Raw genomic sequence first — 19831 nt, 5'->3', positions numbered from 1 at the left:
TCTGTATCCCATCTGTTCTCACCCACTTAATATGTAGGGGACACAAACCTTCAATATCCATCATGGCTCGCAGCTCTCGGCTCAGCAGTTGAAAGCGTCGTTCCAGGTCCTGTTCCTCCATTCTGACAAACAGCACGGGAAATTGGAGGTGGCAGTTATGAAGGAGCAGAGAGAAAAGTAAGAGGATTAACAGATCAAATATACACAACATCTCTGAGAACCGTTACTTTGATCAGCTATGAATGATGGGTCAACACATTTGATTGAAGACCCCCACTTCCCACAACTTAGGGATCACACCTCTTCTTTACACCATCAATGTACCTCTTTGGTCCCCTCCACTGCTTCTCTCCCCCACCAACATACCATTCCCTCCCTTCCCCATCACTTAGAAAACACTCACAGCAGCTGCAGTTGGTCTTGGCGCCGAATCAATGCGTTCTTCTTGTTTACAAGTGTGAACCACTCTTGAATGAATTCTTCTTCCTGAGATTTGTTTGACCCTGGTAAAAAAGATTATCAATCAAGCAGGGGAAACAAAACCTCACCTTTCTGCTGCAAGGAAATCGCCCCCACTTTGCATCACTCAACAAGTCATCTTGTCAGAAAGACTTCACTTGTTGCCAAGCACATTCTGTCACTCAAAATTACCATAATATAATTTAGAACCTAAAGAAGATCTCACCCACGCCCTCCTCTGCATTAACAGTGTTTAACCAAAACCCACTATCTATCACTATAAACACACTATTATTAACAATTGATCCCTAAATCAAATACAACCCAGCTTCAACTTGGAGAGATTTATGATGAAGTCATGTTTGGCAGCATACATTATTTAACTAGCTTTGACAAAGACAATAGGTTGTGTCTTTATAATGTGGGTGCTGAGCTGTTCACTTTGACAACGTTTTACAGGAAATTATTGTTAAAAAAGTAAAAGAAAAAACATTTCAAAATACGGGAGGAAAACCAAATGTGTCTTATTGTATCTCAAAATTGTACATTGAATTCAATGTTTTCAATATGTATTTATGTCATGGTTTATTTTTCAAATAATTTTCACTCAAGAAACACTGAACATAATTTGAAAAAAGAATAAGGAAGTCTCACAATGCGTGAGTACAGCATATTGTCCTTTTCCAGTGCCATAAAAGCCTTTGTGTGCCAGAGCTTGTGCTTTTGAACAACATTAAATGCAGATCATAAAAAAAAAACTACAGTTAAAGCATGCTCCTTTGGAGTGAATTACTGCTTTTAAAGCAATGAAGATAAAGAGAAACTATAACTTGCCTCTTCTTTAAAGCTGATCTATGAGGAATATGTAATCTGGTTTATGAAGGTGAAAAATGTTTTAAAGTGATCACCGAGGGGAGTTTCCAGAGGGTTCTCTACCCTGATAAAATACCTGAGTTAATGACTGTCCAACTGCAGTAAAAGGAGGGCTCTTATATTATTAATTAGCAACCAAGTACTTCAGGAAAGTTCCCACCCCACTTTGATGGCAACTAACTGCTGGAGAATTCCAATGAAGCCACACAGTCACAATATATCCATGCCATGACTGTCATGTAGTTAGGCCTCCTTTATTTTTCTTGGTTTGATCTAATCTTGGAATGGCTTTGGTTCTCCATAAACTAGGAATCATTCAGGTCGTATGGTCTTATTAGAAAGCCACATTTCATCAGGCCTGCTTCACAAAGCATCAGAAACGGGTCCAATTATGTAGAAAGATCCAACTTTGGTGTACAAGCGGGCATTCCTCCCCAAAGCTGCCCTAAATATCGAAATAAGCCTTACACATCTCACAACAACCCACGGCCTGAACCTCCTAACACGATCATGGATACTCCATGCACACAGGTACACTCATATAGTCAGACAGTGCTGCATCGAGGAAAGCCAGTAAGGACCTTTCTGGTTGACCTGTGAAACACTAGGTGAGAACCGCACACTACATAAACCAGTTTATTTTGCAGAATAAAAGTGGCAGCCTGTTTTCACACTGGCTGATCATGTTCTTTGTACATGCTTAGTTGTGGCACTTTACACATATCATAAAAGGACTATCCAGCTGCGGATGGACTGCTGTAACCAACAGGACAGCAGGCATGGAAAGCGTAACAGATCCCATTAGGAGTAAAGGAAAGGAGAATAGCGTCACACTACCATCATCCGGCCGATGGGGAAATGAAGCACCACTGTTAGGCCACCTCTTGTGCTCCAGCAACTTTACAGAAAAATGGAATCAGACTCAGTCTGGAATCTCCCTTTCCTTGCTAGTTCTGAAATTTACTTAAAAATATATCTATGTGTTTTTTGTTCTAAGTAATGCAAATCTAAACCTAATCCCTAGGTTCTTGTAGTAGTTTCTCTTCATAGTAACAAGGTGTATTTCTCTTTCTTTAGAACCCTGCAGTTGATGCCGTTTTTTTGTGCTCATTGTTATGTTTGATCACGTGAACTTTGGGTGTCACAAGCAGTACATACTTCACCCAAGAGAGAACTGGCCACAAGAGAAGGGGAGAATGCTTTCATCAAAATAGTGCTTAATTTTTAAACAACAAGAAACAAGTACTGAGCTTCAAATTTTCTGAAAAAAACACCCATTCGGAAGGAGGTACCCCTAAACTCCTGGAAAAAATGCTCATGACTCCAAACAATCCCTTCATCAGGTCAAACTCCACAACTGCACCCTTGGTCTCCGAATAAGGCTTCATCCTCTATCACCCAGCACTACAGCTGCATCTACCTTTCAGTATGACTTATTCGTCCATCTTCCAAAAAGGCTTTAGCCCCTTTCTTTTATTAGGCTTGATGTACCCACTACTCTGAACAAGACTTTCTCCTTCATACCACAAAACACCGACAAGACAAGATAATTACTAGTCTAAATATTCTATGGACTAGCAATTCAATAGAGCTCCCAATAAATTGGAATAACAGGTTAGGTACCTGTTACTATGAATCTGCACCACTGATTGGTACATTTAAAAAAATCCCAAGGCATACCTTTCTAGCAGCTTTAGGACAACACATAAAACAAAACTTAAAACTATACACTATCCACAAATTTTGTTTTGTTTTATCAGAGTATGGGTGCGCGGGTCTCAGAGGTGCCACCAGAGTTCATGTCAGATTCTACTAGCACAACATATTATATTTGTAATTCCACTCACCAGATATGGGGGTGGGGTGGGGGTTGACAGGGGTGTGTATGCACATCTAAGAAAAACAATACACAAGCTGGGGAACTGACTGGCAGGTAAGGAAAAAAAATTCTCTAGCATTGCATCTTTCATAGAGTCTCGTTCGCAGAATGATACCGAAAGGACAGATTCAGCTGGCAGTGGACAATAAGATTTCCATGAAAAGGTTGATTACAATAGTAGTCCTACGTGTTTCCATGTTCTTGCTTATGTGTTGAGGTAGGAATGCTTTGGAGATACGTGCATTATCTTCCAAGTTGCTATTTCCTGGTTCTCATGGCTCTTACGCCCAATGTGCATCTGCTTATGTGAGCCTTCCTACGGGTGTTGATCACTTTCTGATGGGGCAGTTTAATGTAAAAAAAAGTCATCTTCCTCTTCCTTGCTTCGCCTCCCTTTAGAAGAATGTCTATAGAACACATAAAAGTAATGGCAGATTCTGAATTCTCAACTTCTTTTAATATAACTATAATATGTTGATACTGTTCACATTCTAAGTCTATTATATGGCTCTGGTTGTGTTTGGTTCAAATAAAGAACTGGCCATGACATATCAAGGATAAAATTTGGTTGAGTCGTTAAGACCATGGCTTTGTTGAAGAATTTTTAGAACTGCTGCACACACGTAAATGCTCATATTTCGCTAGTACACAGCAACCAAAACACCACCTTCCATATGAGGAATATTGGGCAGATTTATTAAATCTGGGCCTATATTTTTTCAAATGAGCAACCATTCAAAGGTTGTGGAAATTCATTTTCCCATGGCAGTGTTTATCTAAGTGAATAGGGGGTGCCCTAGCAGGTAAACCCTCCAAAAAGTACTATATAAGTGGTGCTGCAAAGACATCCTTTTGATTTTGGAAACTGTGAAAATATGAACTCATGAGATTGACAAGTATGTAATTACCATTAGGGCACACAAGAAGACTTTCTTCTACAACTAAGGGTCTGAATATGGGCCATTATGTTTTTTATTGTCCCTGATAAATAACAATGCCACAGGGTAAATTATTTATCGGGTGTGATAAGTATCACCTATTATGAGTTCATGGAGAGTAACCTGCAGATGTTTGTGTTAAACACAACGAAATCCGCTTGTTACAGTAAACACTGTATGTTTTCCTATGTTGAATTTTGGCAGGTTTGACCTGCTGAAAATTAACAATGGTTGTTTTTTTTTAACACATCTGATAATTATAGGATGCGTTAAGTACCTTCAAACTTGTAATTCCAACCCATACATATACAGGACTTAACGCATGGGTCAAAATATTACAAGGAACTCCTAATCAGTCCCTAAGTGTAGATTATTTGAGAAAAACATTTTCAGTCTATCTTAATACATTTTTTATTCATTAGAGGGTAAGGCTGATAGCGGACTGGAACGACATGTGTAGTAAAACACAAGTTTATTAGTTAATTAAAACCATAAAACTTTCCTTCCACATAAACATTTAACAGAACAATTTTAGTGCAAGAAGGCAATTACAGTTCTTTAGCTTAGGGTGAAATGGTTAGTGAATTTTCCTTCCACATAAAGATTATAAGAAAAGAACATACTAGTGCTATAGCTATTAATAATGGGGCAACAGAACAATCTTATTGTGGGTAAGATAAATACAGCGCCAAATAAAATCCTGTGTTTAAAATGAAAAGCTATATGAAATGTCCTTCCACCAAGAAATTTAAGGAGGACAGTAGAAGACCAATGAAGCATTGGTAAAAATAGGACAAAGTGGGAAGAGACCTTCTATCAATTTTATTTACCCCTACTTAAGTCTGATTGTTGATACCGGACTTTATAACGACACGAGCTAGACAACCCAGTGGACTGCCTAGGAGCCTTCCCTTCTTTAAGATGTTCAAAGCGGGTTATAGGGATTTCGCTATCGTTTCCGCCCTCCCTGTGTCTTGGTTATTTCGAGAGGCTGTGGTTTTAAGAGTGAAAATTTCCAAAAATTGAACCAGCCTAATGTTCAATATTGTATTTCGAGGGTTAAAAGCTGCAATTAGTGCTTGTCTACAGGATCTAATTCTTAAACTGTTAAATTCTTTTTTCAGTAAGAGTCTCCTTTCGGCCGCCAAGGTTGGACAAATGCAGACCACATGCATCAAGTTTTCATCTGCTAGATGACAGAGACGGTACTCCTAGGAGCCTACTTGCCGCTCCTTCTTCCATTTTGGCATGAGGTCTAAAGTAGGGACTTCACCCAGCCTAAGTCTGAGAAAGGATTGCTTGATTTTCCGTGAGTAGGAGCCAGCCATAAGTGGTGATTCTTTAAATGTTTTGTAGGAGTTAAGGATCAACCAACTATGCTCCCTTTTGGTCAATGAGATCTTATCTTCTAGCAAGCTCTGTAATTTACTCGCTTTATTCACTGCTTTATTGAAAACGGGGATGGGTAGAGACCTGTTCCATACCTCATCTAAGTTCAAAAGACTCTTACTTTCTTCTAGATATCTTATGTAGTTGGAGTTCCCTCTTTCTAGGATAATTTCCTGCCAGACTAGATTGGCTAAGGACCCTCTTGAAGCGCGGCTCAATTTGTAGCAGCATTTAATGTATGCCGCCGGTCGGGCTAACGACTGTTTAACCAGCATGAATTCCAGTCTGACCTGGGCTGGCAATGCACGCCCCGGTAGCCGAAAAACGCGCTTATAAGTTTTTATCAGAAGCTTATCCAGAAGACCTACTTCCATCCCCCTCATTATTTCGGTCCCATAGGTGATAGTTGGAAGTAGCTTCGCTCTCATTACAGCTGTTAATGGGTTCAGAGCATGACCACAGATTGAATTTGCTAGCTTGGAAAAGGCGTAAGTAAGGGCCTGCGTCTTGTTTTTTATTGCTTCTTTTTGTGCAGTGTAATTACCTCTAGCATCCACCACCAATCCTAGGTATCTGTATGATGTTACTTCCTCTAGGGTTTTCCCATTCATATGCCATTTACCTCGGGTGGATGGCCTGCGGTTTAAGGTAATCATTTTAGATTTTTTATGATTAAGTATTCTTATAATGCCTTTAACAATTTCTGCATGCCTAATCTGGTATTACTGATTAGTAGTAGGTCATCTGCATATAGTAGGTTGGATACTTGTTGACCGCCCAGTGAGGGAGAGTGGGATGAGTGACCATTTAACTTGGTGGGGAGATCTGCTATGTACAGGTTGAACAGTGTTGGGGCCAATACACAGCCTTGCTTCACCCCCACTGTTGTTTTGACTGCCCTGGATAGGTGAGAGCCTTCCCCCAATTTAACCTTCACCCAAGTATCAGAGTATAGCATTTTGATGGCATTTAAAATAGAATGTGGCAGCCCCCACTGTAGTAATTTGGCCCACAATTTGCTGCGGGAGACACAGTCAAAAGCAGCTTTAAAGTCAACAAAACATAAATAGGTTGGTGTCCCCTTTGCTTTTGCTCTATTTATGATCAAGCCGAGCCCCATAAGATTTGTTAATGTTCCTTGGTGCTTGGTGAACCCGGTTTGATTAAAGTGTAGAATATTGTTATCTGTAATCCAGGCTTCTAGATGTTTTAGCACACAGCAGGAAAAGTACTTGAGGTCAACGTCTAAAAGAGCGATTAGTCTGTAGTTGCTTGGGGAGCGCACGCACCCACCCTTATATATGGGGTGGATTATTGAGCCTTTCCAGGATGCCGGGACGTTGCCTGTTGTGATCATGTCATTAAACATTGCTGCCAGGAAATTGGCCCATCTTTCCGTTTCTTGTTTAAATAGTGCTTGCGGTAGGCCATTGGGGCCAGGGGCGCAGTCCATTCGTGACTTTCCAATGATTTTTAATAGTTCTGGTGCCGTAAATTTCAAAGGTTCAGGGATGTTGGGATCCCAGCTAGTCATATGCGACTGAATTTGAGGACCTTCTTCGATGGTCAGTTCCTTTAGATGGGACTTTAAATGGGATACCCATACTTCCTCTGTTATGTTTGCGTTATTGCCTGCTTTTGCACCATTGTCTATTGTATTGACGGTTTTCCAAAATCTTTTGGAATCAGATGTTTTGGTCGCAAAATGTAGTTTGGCCCACAAGACCTCCTGTTGACTTTTTTTAAAGGTCCATAGATCCCTTTTATACAATTTCCTCTGCTCTCTCAGGCCGGTCAATATTGATACATTATCTGGGCATTTACGCAGTGACCTTAGTAATTTCCCTACAGCTGCTTTCCTTTTGCGCACTGACAACGGTAAAAGTGAACTTTGGCGGTGATTCAATTGCGCTCCCTTTCTTGTGTTACATAAGGAATCTTTTTTAATGAGATCTAGGGCAAAGTTCTCCCAAACTGTTGTCAGCTTTGCCCCACTTGTGGTAATTGATTCTAGCTTTCGTAGGGCCTCTTCTGCCTGACTTTCAATGGTGTCTGAGGACCATTTGAGTTGCTTTAGATTTTCGGTACCTAGTGTCCCGTTTAGGGCTGCCACTTTCTCCGGTTTATGCGGTGATGCACAGATCCCAAATACCTACTAATTCACAGGTGCGTATGAAACTCTCCTCTATTTTGTCTTTCCTGAGTTTTTTTGGGAGGGTTTGGTTGGGCATTCTTGCCACTGTTTGGATGTGGTCCTCACTGGGGTTGTGGAATAAGCCGAGATTGAAATCGCCCGATATTAACCAGAATGCTGATTTTACTGTACATTTTATCCTTAATAGTTGAGTTAAAAATTTGTTTGCTTCGATTTTTTTATTTTTAGGATTGATGTATGTGTTGACCAGAATCAATGGCTCCTGTGTGTTTTTCCCCCAATCGTCTAGCTGGAGAAATTGGAAAGGTTGGTCTTCCTCCTTATGCTCAGAGATTTTTACCAAAAGGCTGGTGCTAAAGTAAATGGCAAGGCCTCCCTTTGGCCTACCTGGCCTATTTGTTTTCGTTGCTGGGTTAAGATATTCCATGAATCCGATTATCGGTATTGATTCCATTGCCCAGGATTCCTGTATGAGTAAGATGTCGAAGGTGCTGAAGAAATTAATTACTGCAGGATCCTCCAGTTTTGACCGTAGGCCACCGATGTTCCAGGAGCAAATGGATAATATGCCGTGTGCGGGTTGATCCTTACCAATTCAATTGTTGCCCATCGGTCTTGGGGGTAAAACCGTCGCTACCCATTCCCTTTCTGGATATTTTTGTTGACCCAAGACCACTCTTTCCCTCCCTTCTTCTCTCCATACTTGAACTGTCAGCGGGTGCTTAGGTGGATTCTCCTCACTGCACCTTTCTTCGATGGGTCTGCTGGCCTGTTGTACTCCTTTCAGAGCCGACCATGTGCCTTTGGGAGTTTCCAGGTATTGTGAGGCTAGTAACGGAGTTGAATAGCGGTCTCCTTTGTAGGTAGTTACCTCAATACCCCAGGCTTTCAATAGGTCCTTTCTTTTCATGATCCGCTTTGGGATATCTGGTGCCGAGAAGATGGTGAGTGTTGGATCGGTGTGTTGATTGCCTCTTGCTTGAATACATTTTATAGCTACGAGGTCCTCTGAGGCTACAAACTGAAGATCCGGTAAGGCTTTTATGATTCTTAAGATAGAAGAGCGATTAAGAACATATGTGGGGGACCTGGAGGTGAATTCTGGAATCCAGAGTAACTGGAGGGTATTCGTGTCTGTCATAAGTGACTGATTTTGCTCTATGTGCCTGTCTTGATCCTTGTAGCCATCTTCCCTCTGGCTAATTGCAGACTTGCTGCCCACATTGACCAGTGTTAGTTGGGGGGGCAGCGCAGGCGTCATTGGTTTTTAGTTTTGTGCTCTGCTGGACCCTTGTGGGGCTAGGTTTTAGGTTCGTATTGGGCCAATTGCTTCAGGTGGTCTCAGGGGGGACTTTGTTGAGTGGGTAATGTCTGCTGAGGCAGGGAGTGTTATCCCATCTACTAATGTGTTAGAGCTTGTACTTATGTGGGTAATAATGTCTCCATTGTACCCTCCTTTTGACGTCGCCTGGTCTTTAGGTGGATCCTTTGACGAGTTGAGTTGATGAGGTTGGGCGGACTTCCTTCCCTTCCTTGCCTGCTTTCGTTCTCTTTTTTAGAGGGTCCGGGTTGTGTGAAACTCAGGGTTCCTGGGCTTATTGATGGACTGTAGCGGAGGATGATTCACCATGGGTTCCATATGAGCACTTGCTAGTTGGCGGCTGCCAGCCAATATTCTCTCCTCACTTAAAATTTATGAAGCGGGCGCCAGGGAGGAAAGGGGCTGCTGCTCTTTTTGTTTCTGCTCCCTCAGAGTGGATTTTAGCATGGTGGCGAGTGGTTTAGTACATGTATGTTCATCCTTCCGGGTGGAGCGGATTTCTTGAAGTATTCCCTTTAAGATTTGCGGCAGTTGAGATATCTTTTCTACTACCTCTTTACAGGAACAAAATGTATAGTCATTAGAGTGATTGACTTGCGCCCTTGTTATAAGTGCGTTTAATTTTTCCAACTTACTGTCAATCCCGGAGACATATACTGCCAGGCTGTTTAGCAAGTCAACTTGAATGTCCATTTTATTTGAATTAAATTGCAGCACCATGACTGTTGCTTGCATTGAATTTAGGATTGCAGCCCACATTTCTTCTGACCTGACTGCCCCTGGGGCTTGTGATTTTAAGTCGGGCTCTTGGTTACCACTTGATAGTACTTTGTTTATTGTTGTTTTATGGGGGACTTTCTGTGCGGCTGTCACTGTTTCTGCTTTTGCTGGTCCGTTTATGAAGATCTGTTCTTTACCCCAGAGGTCCTGTTCTTCTTTTTCACCGCTGTACGTTGGAAATGAGTGAAGTTTTGGACCTTGACAGAATGGGCCACCTTCCTGAGATTCTTGTTCTAAATGTTCTGCGATTGCTACCAGTTCTGAGTCCAGAATGGGTAGTTTCGCTGGACTAGATGTCCATTGGTACTTAGTGGCGTCTAGGGATTTATTACATAGAGTTAAGTCTTGCCTAGGCTTGAAGACAGATCCTGGTGTAGGAGTTGCTGGTACCGCATTTTCATGGCCTATACTTGATGCGTCTACTTTCGTGGGGTGATTTTTCCTGATCACTACTGTTTGCGATAGGGGGAGGAGAGAGGGTGAATTCATTCTGTGTTTCTTTTAGCTGCTTCCTTGCTGTTGCCGGTCTTGGCTGGGTGAGGTTATTTCCCCAAAACTTGTTTGGGTTGGAGCCAGGGAATCGATCCTTTTTCTGGTGGCGTTGGTACCAGTAGTAGTGAAATAGTCGGTTATCTTGTGATGCTTGGCAGAGACTACAGACTCTGGAACCCCCTCCGGCGGGGTCGCCTCCTTCCAAAAGCCGGGTTCTCTCCAGATCGTTTCTTCCATGCTGGAATTTTGGTCGCCTCCCCCGCGTGTGCCCTTTGTTAAATTTTGCCTCTTGCATGGGAGGGAGAGGGGGAGTTCCTGTTTGCTGCTTGCTCTCCTTGTTGGGGTTGCTTCATCCACAGCCAGGTCTCCTTTCCTTTTTCTCTTTCCTTGTTTTGCTGGACGGTTGGTAATACTGCCTCGTGCTTTGCCTGATCTCATGATCGGTGGGTTTTGCTGTCTTAGAGCGGGGTGATTTTGGGCGGGCTGTTGGAGTGAGAGAGAAGGGCCTTGTTGAGCCTTTTGTGCCTTTTATTGTTTTGAGGCAGTTAAGGGTGCTGTCCTCCAAAGAGAAACTTTAACGGACATTGATTTCTGAGTGTGCGATCACCCTCGGGGGAATTTGGAGCTTTTGAGGGCCTGAGTCCTGGGGAGGTGCAGAGAGTTCGGAGTTGCTGGACCGTGTTGGTCCCTTCCGGTCCTGGCCCTGGCTACCCTGGGCAAGGTGCCAGGTGCAAGGGCGGGAGGGGGAGCAGGGCAAGGGGGGGTGAGGCCACGAGCTGCCTGGTGGGAGTACTGGGGTGAGGGGTGCTGCACGCCCTGGCGGGGAACCAGTACCAGACCCTTTCCCCCCCGCCCTGTTGCCCTCCTTGCCCCCCCTTAGCCCCTTTGACCTCTGTTTCTCACCGCTCACTTGCATCTTGCTGGGGGTCACGTCGTGGGCAGCGCCTGGAGCAGGGGGCAGAGGGCCAGTAGTTGATGTCCCGAAGCCTGGTGTCGTCCTTGAGGGGGCCCTCCTTTCTTGCCACCAAAAGGTTTGTCAAAAAAAAAAATATATATATACAATATTTGTAGCCCCTTAGCCCCGAAGCCCCCCGGCAAGCCGCACCCGCCATCAGGCCGCTTACGTGGGGTTCTACAGAGGGGGAAGGGGGCGCTGCCCTCTGTGTGCTCCGCTCTTTCACGGTGCTGCGGGGCACCGGCGGCGGTTTGGGTGTCAGGCGAGCTGTCAGGCGAGCTGCGGAGTTGCGGACAGGTCCTGCTGCCCGTGCTAGGGGTTAGGAGCACTGGGAGCTCCCCGGTACGGGATGCTCCGCTCCGTGTCCCATGCTCCGTGCTCCGGTCCGGCTGGTTCAGCGCAGTGTGACCCGGAACCGGAACTGCCGGAAAAACGCCGAGGGGGCGCCATTCCGCCTTCCGTCTTCCGATACGCGTTGAATGCGAAGGAGCAGAGGATGTGGGGAACTCCGAGGTAGGCCACTTCAGTGGGGAACGACATGTGTAAGAGCTTCAAATTCTAGATCGGTCTGGCCATGCGGGTAGTATGAGTATCTTGTCACATCCGGTCCTCTCAACCTTTGTAATTACATAAGAAATTAGGTGACTGCGAGGAAATGCCAACAGAAAATGACCCCCTCCTCATTCCTGAATGGGTAATCTGTCACAGATTTACAGCCTGATTTAAGAGTCCCTAGGTCCACCTTAACCCTGCCATAGTGTCATTTGTTTTACACTAAGGTAGCTCTGAAGTGGCCTTTTACACAAGCCATATTTACAAAGTGGCGCAATGCACGCACTTCACCACTTTGTAAACCCTTGTGCCACATTATGCCTGCAACAGGCATAATGTATGCAAGGAGGGGCGTTTCCCCGTTAGGAAAAAATAGTGCAAGGAAATCTTAGTGATTTCCTTGTGCCATTTGTTTGGAGCTTTTAAAGCCTGTTCAGAGCAGGCGTTAAAAGGGGGGCATGCCATTGAATACAATGAGCCCCTATGTGCTCTGCAGGAGTACCTCCAACATTCTTGTGCTACTCCTGAAGAGTACATTAATAGCATCAGGAACTCTGATGCTATTGCCCCCTACTCTGTACAATGGTGCGCTGCAGGGGGGCACTAAGGGGCACAAGGAAAGTGGTGCTGCCCTGGGTGCAGCGCCACTTTTCTTAAATCAGCCCCTTAGTATTGTTCAGGCTGAAAAGATAAGCACAGATGTTGAGTTTCCACACATTCTAAAGAACTCCTTCAATTCACTACCATCCATCTCTCACATGACTAATCTAAACTGTAGACTTAAAGCATCTACTGTTTCATGTCTTCGATAAAGAAAGGCCTCAAGATCATTTAATCCTGAACCTGTGAGATCCATTCCATTATTCTATGTTTTCTGTAGTGTTTGAGATTGTGTTCTGCCTTGCTTACTTAGGCAATGCACCGTCAATGGGATGTCAGTCAAGTACAGTTCTGCCCTTCCGTCACTCTAAAAAAAAGACAAACAGGCTAATACAACTGCTCTTAGTTTAACAGTGACAAGGAAGTGTCTTTCTATCTCCATCGATCCCTAAAGCTGTTTAGGTGTTCGCCCTTCCTAATTGTGCCCCCTTCATGATCAGAATAACTCCTAATAATGGAGGCAGGTAACATAGGTCTTCTGACAGATTTGTAACATCTACCTACCAAGGAAGAGAATACCTGTAAAATGGTACTGGGTGAATTTTATCCTCCCGGTTTCTAAATGTATGTCTCCCTTGTTTGCAGAAACAGCAGTTGTGTGGGGACTCTGATTGCCAAAGAATGTACAATAAGCCACTGTGATCAATGGTATTGTTCATTACAAGATTTCTAGCACTGTACCATATACATGTTCATTGAGCAATAACGAGAATCAAAATAAAGTGTGTGTTAGGGGAGGATTGCATTTGTGAAGTGAGGGATAGTGGACTTTCTGAAGCTATGAGGGTATATAGACAAGGTCATCAAAATAGTCAACATCAATTCTGATGCAAAACTTTGTCTACCTAAAAACCCATAAACCTGTATATGGCTAAGAAATATGAACTGTGACCACATGGAGCAAATAAAATGAAAATGTTTCATCATTTACAAAATAGATTTTTGGAACGAGGTTTAGTATAAACACTGCAGATATCTGAGCAGGCACAGGGAACATGAAGTGCTGCATGGCAAGGCAATCCCAAATATCCAAAGTTCTTTGGGAGCACCAGAGCAAAGATGTCACCCAGAGAGGAGAAGTATGAAAAAAGCTCAGGTCCGTAGAATCTGAGGGCCAGATGAATCAAGAATCCACTTTGCGATTCTCTAATAACAAATTTTAAGAAATCGCTATTTCCGAGTCGCAAAATGGTGTCTATCATATTTTCTATTCAGTAATAGCGATTTCTTAAAACTCGCAAATGCTATTACGAATCGCAAATAGCGATTCTGACCCCATTCACACATATGGGCCTGTAGGCGCATATTTGCAAATTTTTTGCATTTCCCAAATTGTGAATTCCTAACTGGAATTTGCAATTTGGGAAATGCAACACCCCCGGGTGCTGGGGGCCTAAGGCCCCCTTGCTGCACCCAAAAAAATATTTTAGGACATGTGAGGTGCACACATGCCAAAGGGGCATGTGTGCGTTACATGTCAATTTTAAAAATGCATTTTTAATGCATTTTTTAAATTTGCACATGGTTACCACCAAGTTTTACTTGATGGTAATTGCGATACCTTAATACCCAATTCGCATTAAGGAAAAGCTTGATACATGTGCTTAAGAAATCGCAAATAAGAATTCCTTTTTTGCGATTTCTTATTTAGAGAATCGCAATTTGCGATTCTCTAAACGGGCTCGCAATTTTAAGGAATCGCTATTTTAGCGATTCCTTAAAATTGCATAGCGAATGGCTTTCATACATGATGAAAGGCCTTTTTGCATTCGCAAACGGCCATTCGCACCATTTGCAAATGCAAAAATGCTAGATACATCTGGCCCTAAATTCTTGTTAATAAGGAAAGGTATGATTTAAAGTTATAATATTATAGAAGTGATTACAAGAGTTATTTGGAAGACATTTTAATATTTTAGAATTACGAATAAACTTCATGCCACCCGCCACCTAAAGTGAAAGAAGCTTAACACTCTGAATCTAAGTGATGTATATAAAAACATGGGATTGTGGTGTTTAGGGAAGGAATCAGATTTTAGTTCTTACTCTGCATTAGGTGTCCATTATAAGTATGGCCTGCCTTCATCAGATTAGATAATGGGCAACACTTTGGCCTAATTTGAAAAACAGAAGTTGTTTACAGCATTATGACCCAATACATAAACGTTTTCCTTGTTATTCATATAGCTACACAATATATAGGGGAAAATCAGTTAGGACTGAAGAAATGAACGACTTGCATGCAACTCCAGTTCTCCAGCATTGATAGTCTTCATACATTTAAATGCTTGGCTCATTCTCCATCTTAAGGCGGGGAATAGCAAGATAATGAGGATACAGCAGTAAGCAGCGTTACAATGGCCACAAGCCCCAATAACACTGTTTCTTTAGTAACACATCTACCTCATTTGAAACACCCAAACTTCAACCAATGATGCGGATATGTTAAGCTCTTCTACTTCCCCTAGAGGCTCAGATTTCGTAGCACAAGTGTGAGTAATTAATATAAACATATGTGCCTCTTAAGAGGAGGATGGAGAGTAGCGTGAACATGTGAAAGGTACAAAAGCTAGAGAACTGGTGTTACAGGTGAATAACTAATTTCTTCTCCAGCATTGGATCTTTCATATATTCACATGCTTGAAACAGAACAGCAATCAGTACAGAACTTTAGGAATAACATGGGGCGCAAGCTCACCTTTACTGAAACAAGTCACAGGGGACTGTCTACCCAACTGCTGAGTCGGTTGCTGTGCTAAACTCCAGGCAGTATTGCTTCATGAACATGTTCCTGCTCTTCCAGGTACCTGCATAGCAGAGGTCTTTCAACACTCTCTCTCCTCTAGGTTGGACACTCGATTTGTTGTGGTATGAGGTGATGCAGGTTGGCAGACAGCATTCTATACCCTACTTGGACAGGGGTCAGCCTTTTCTTGGATGGTCAAAGGACACAAACAGCTGATCATATGAAGGTATGTCTTTTGTCTTGTACATGTAAATTCTAATGTAGCTTCTGCATATAGCGAGTGCAATTATTTTTCTGCTGATGTGGGATTTGGGAAAAAGAGCGGAGAATCAAGGGTTCATTCAGATGGAACTCTGTAGAGACCTTAGGTATAGATTTAGGGTTGGCCTATAAACCTCTTGGAAAATAGTGAAAGGGTTGTTTCATAGTAAATGCTTGAATCTCTCCTCTCCTTGCTGATGTAAGAACGTGGAGAAGTGGAGTGTTCAAGGATATTAATTTTAGATGTGCTTTGTGGATTGGTTTGAAGGGAGACAGGATAAGCTAATACACAACTGTGGAGAGCTCACAAGGCACCAGAGGTCGTCGCACAGGAGGAAATGCTTTGAAATGTTCCTTTATAAACTGTTTTATAATCCTCATCCTTTGAAAAAAGTGGCCGAGCTGTCCTCTGTTCTTCTACACCTCAAAACTGCAGTCAGATGGTAGTGTATAGACACATGGGAGGAATCCTTTGTCTTTGCACCAAACACAGAAATACTTTCACTTGGCAATACACATCTTCATGGTTGCTGGTGGCTATGTCTCTGCTAGGATGGTCCTTCTTTCTGCCAGGGGATCCAAAAGACCAAACTCTGGATGGTCAGGTTGTCAGGGTCAGCGATTTGAGGTCTTGATGGAGTGTCTTTGTTGTGTCGGGGAGGAGCCTGGAGTGTGTTTTCAGTAGTATAGCCAGAAGAGCAGATAGCATCAGGAGGTAGCTGTATCAGTACTGGCAGTCCCATGCTGTGGCAACGAGAGTCACAAATCAGCAATCTGCCTTCACCGGACCATCTGATTGTAAAGGCATTGCTAAACATGCTGCTGCTTTTCATGGTGGCATACAAGTCCATTGTAGGAGCTGCTCCACTTATGGATGAAAATCTTCACTTGATCCAGGTGGAGTTCCCATTTGTGGCAGTATAACAGTGCCTCATCATTTTAGCGTCCTGATAAGTGCTCAACAGCAATGTCGGCCTGGTGAGCAATAGCTCAGTCCCATAACATATGTGCATTTTTCAATAAAGGCTGGGATCTCATGCCGCTCTGTGAGTATGTAAAACGTTGTTTCGTTTGCCTTGATAAGGACTGCTTGTCCTGGTAGTCCCTGGAGGAACAATTTTAGGCACAGTCTTATGGCTTGTAGCACCAATATATTGATCGGGAGCATCTTTTCTGTGTAGGACCATAGGCTTCTTCTGGTCGACAGCTCCTGCATGTGAGCTTTCCTGCCTCCATGGATACATCTGTAGCCATCACTAATTTGCATGATGAAGGATGGAATGGGAGACCTACAATGAGATGTCTTGGGAACCTCCTTCACAGCAGCATTTGTTTGAGCTGTCTTGGACTGTGTCATCCCACAAGCTGTCTATCTGCTTCCATTGATTATTCACTTCTTGTTGAAAAGATCTCCTCTGGAACCTGCAAATGGGGTATTAGGTCCAGCCATGGTGACATTAGGCTCATAACTGATTAATTGACTGGTTTGTCAGAGAAGGTTTTTTCCATGGTTTGGAGCTTCATTGCTTTGATCACTGAAGAAAACACCTTTCCCAACTGTGGGCTTAGTACTGCTTTCAAGAACTGAAGTTTTGTCACTGGCACCAGGAAGGACTTGTTGATGTTTATTGTCGGTCCTAATCTGTGAAACAGATTGATGCAGGAGGATGTAGAAGCCTTAGTCACTTCCCTTGATGGAGCTTTGACAAGCCAGTTATCAAAATATGGGTATATTTGGTAACCCTGTCATGTCAGCTGAGGGAAGGCAGAAACTGGTGCTAGAAAGCTGGTGAAAATCAGGGGTGCCAGCTTGAGACCAAATGGAAGTCTCTTGAACTGATAGTGCTGCCCCACCACTGAAAAGCAAAGGTACTTCCTGCGTTTCCAGTGTATAGGGACGTGGAAATACGCATCCTGAAGGTCCAGGGATATTAGGTAATCTTCCTGAAGAATCAGAGGGAGTTCTTGGATTATCACCATGTAAAAAGACTGCTTGTTCAGGAACCTGTTCAGCACTGTGAGTTCTGGAATAGGCCTCCATTTTCTTTATAAAAAAGAATATAGAATTAAGGTCAGATGTGTTAACACTAAGAATACCGATTTCCTAATTGCTATTCTCTCTGAATCACCATTAGAAAATCGGTATTCCTAATATTTATAATGCAAGAAACTCTTTTGAGTTTCATTAGCAATTCCTACAGGGTCACAAATAGACCCACCTCATGCATATTCATGAGGTAGGTTGCAATTTGCAACCCATTAGGAATCGCAGCTGTCACAGAGATAGTGGCCTGTGGGGATCGGCAGACCATCATATCTGTGATTTCTTTATTATAAGCAATCTTTTTTTTAAATTCAGTCTGTTTTGATTAAAAATAAGAAAATTAACTTTTCAGTTTCATTTTTAAAGAGTAGGCAGTTGTCCATGCTACCACTGCATGGTCTTAAAAATAATATTATTTTAATTCTCAAGAGGAAAGGGGTCCCTTTGGGACCCCTTCCCCATTGCAAATGGGTTGCCACCAGTTTTTTGAAACTGGTGGTAAAGTATTACTGTTGTGGGACTGGAATTCGGTCCCAAAACATCAATACATACCATACCGATTCATTTTTCCAAGGGATGCCCTAAACATGCCCCTTCTAAAGACCGACTCTCAAACAGAAATTGTGATTCGGTAACCTGTTACCAAATCACAATTTGTGCTTTGTACATTTCTAAAAGCATTTATGCATTTAGAAAAGGCCCAATTTGGCCGCTTCGAACTGCAAAAATGCTTTGTACATATGGTCCAAAATCCCTGGTTTCTCTGTAATTTCAGAATCGTCTCTATCTCTACATTGAGAGGAGGAGGAGGAAGAGGAAAATGTACTGTTGTAGTTCCCTTAAAAGATGATGATAATCCCTTCTGGGTGGGCATGCAGTTGGTCTCCGCACAAACTCCTGAGTGTGTCTTAAGTGTGCATTCTGCCACACCCATTGGTCCGATGTTTTGGGCACAAAGGGGAAATCCCCTCCTCCCCGCCCACATGCAGATTGACGATGGTAGGGAGGCCAGCTGTGAAGAGTCAGTCTGTCTTCTGGTTGGCCTACGACTGCCCATGCAGTTCAGAAGATCTACCACATCCATATTCAGATTCTGCTGGGCATGGGGGTAATACGGTTGGCCTTGACCTCCATATTGATTTAAAGCTTCTCTGTATGCGTGGGATCCTCGTGGGCCATGAAAAGCGACTGAGTCAGCACAGGGATACAGCAGAACCCCAAGCAATTTTATAGTGCTTGTCTTGATGTTTTGCACAGCATTGTGCAAGTTTTCTAAAAGGGTGAATCAATCAAATGGCATGTCCAGGATCCCTGCTTGTGCTTCTGGATGCAAGGCTAAAGATCTCAGCATACTTGCCACCTTAAAACTTCTGATCCTGCCAGCAGGCAGACGCCTACATTAAGTACATCAAGAAGTGCAGTGATGATTGTTGCAGACGTTTGTGATCCCTTCTTGCCAGTGGCCCCGGCGGCCTCTCTCTTGTTCTCAGGGATGAGGTCTATCAGTGGAGAGAGCTCATGATGACCAAAAACTGTCAATGTATTTGCGGCATTGATCAACACTTCTGCCATCGAGCTAACTCTTTGCCCAACTTATCTATTTGCTGGCTGTCTCTGTTGGGAGCTGCTGGCGTGAATGGGTTCTTAGATCTGCATTGGGCCACTGACACAATAATGGAAACTGGCTTTGGATGGCCCACAAGGAAGGCTGAGGTTGAATCTGGGGCCCTGCACTTTTTTTTCTAAACATCATCCTACTGCCAGAATCACAGTCTGCTTCTTCCTCAATTTCAGGCATTCTGACCATACAAAATTGAGTATGGGTATGGACCTTGTGGCATTTTGAGGCAGTTCCTTAAACTTGTAAAGGAAGCATTAAAGCTCCTCCGAAGCCACAAGAAAGCAAGGTGTTAGCTTCAAAGTCTTAGTCTTACCATAGAGTATGAAAGTGGGCAACGTTGTTCAGAGGAGATTATGGTTGAAAGGGAGATTTGTCATCCTCCTTTGGTAAGCTATAGTTATTCAATCTATCATCGGGGTTTCCCAGTGAGAAGTTCATCTTCTTCCACATACAAATATTGGTTGGTGTCTAAAGAATCTTTGCCTCCATGTCCTTATGTGTTATTGGGACCAGTGGGTGGGCGACAGCTATAAGAGATGACTCCGGAAGAACAAGAGATGAAGGAGGTGGAGGCAAAGATAGAGAACGCAGAGATGAAGCTGATAATGGGGTAGTCGTTGGCTGCCCACTAGGCAGTTGCAGAAGCAACCTCCAACAGGTATTCATTATCTGCTGCAAACCTGCCAAAAATGCAATAGGGACATCC

At 43.2% G+C, this 19831-nt stretch overlaps 1 protein-coding gene across 8 annotated transcripts in view; it reads right to left on the bottom strand.

The window, feature by feature from the left end:
* EHBP1L1 (EH domain binding protein 1 like 1) overlaps positions 1-19831 on the bottom strand; it is a 239038-nt gene that overhangs the window by 14142 nt on the left and 205065 nt on the right. For all 8 annotated transcript variants that reach the window (XM_069207892.1, XM_069207894.1, XM_069207889.1 and 5 more), the window contains 2 exons: positions 404-503; positions 49-122 (listed from right to left, as the gene is read on the bottom strand). In XM_069207892.1, coding sequence (XP_069063993.1) covers positions 49-122; positions 404-503 — 174 coding nt within the window. The remainder of the gene's footprint in view (positions 1-48; positions 123-403; positions 504-19831) is intronic.

This window comes from Pleurodeles waltl, chromosome 9 (genome assembly GCF_031143425.1).
Source record: "Pleurodeles waltl isolate 20211129_DDA chromosome 9, aPleWal1.hap1.20221129, whole genome shotgun sequence".
Taxonomy (NCBI): Eukaryota; Metazoa; Chordata; class Amphibia; order Caudata; family Salamandridae; genus Pleurodeles; species Pleurodeles waltl.
The sequence above is the reverse complement of the archived record's forward strand: the minus strand, read 5'-3'. Positions and strand labels throughout refer to the sequence as shown.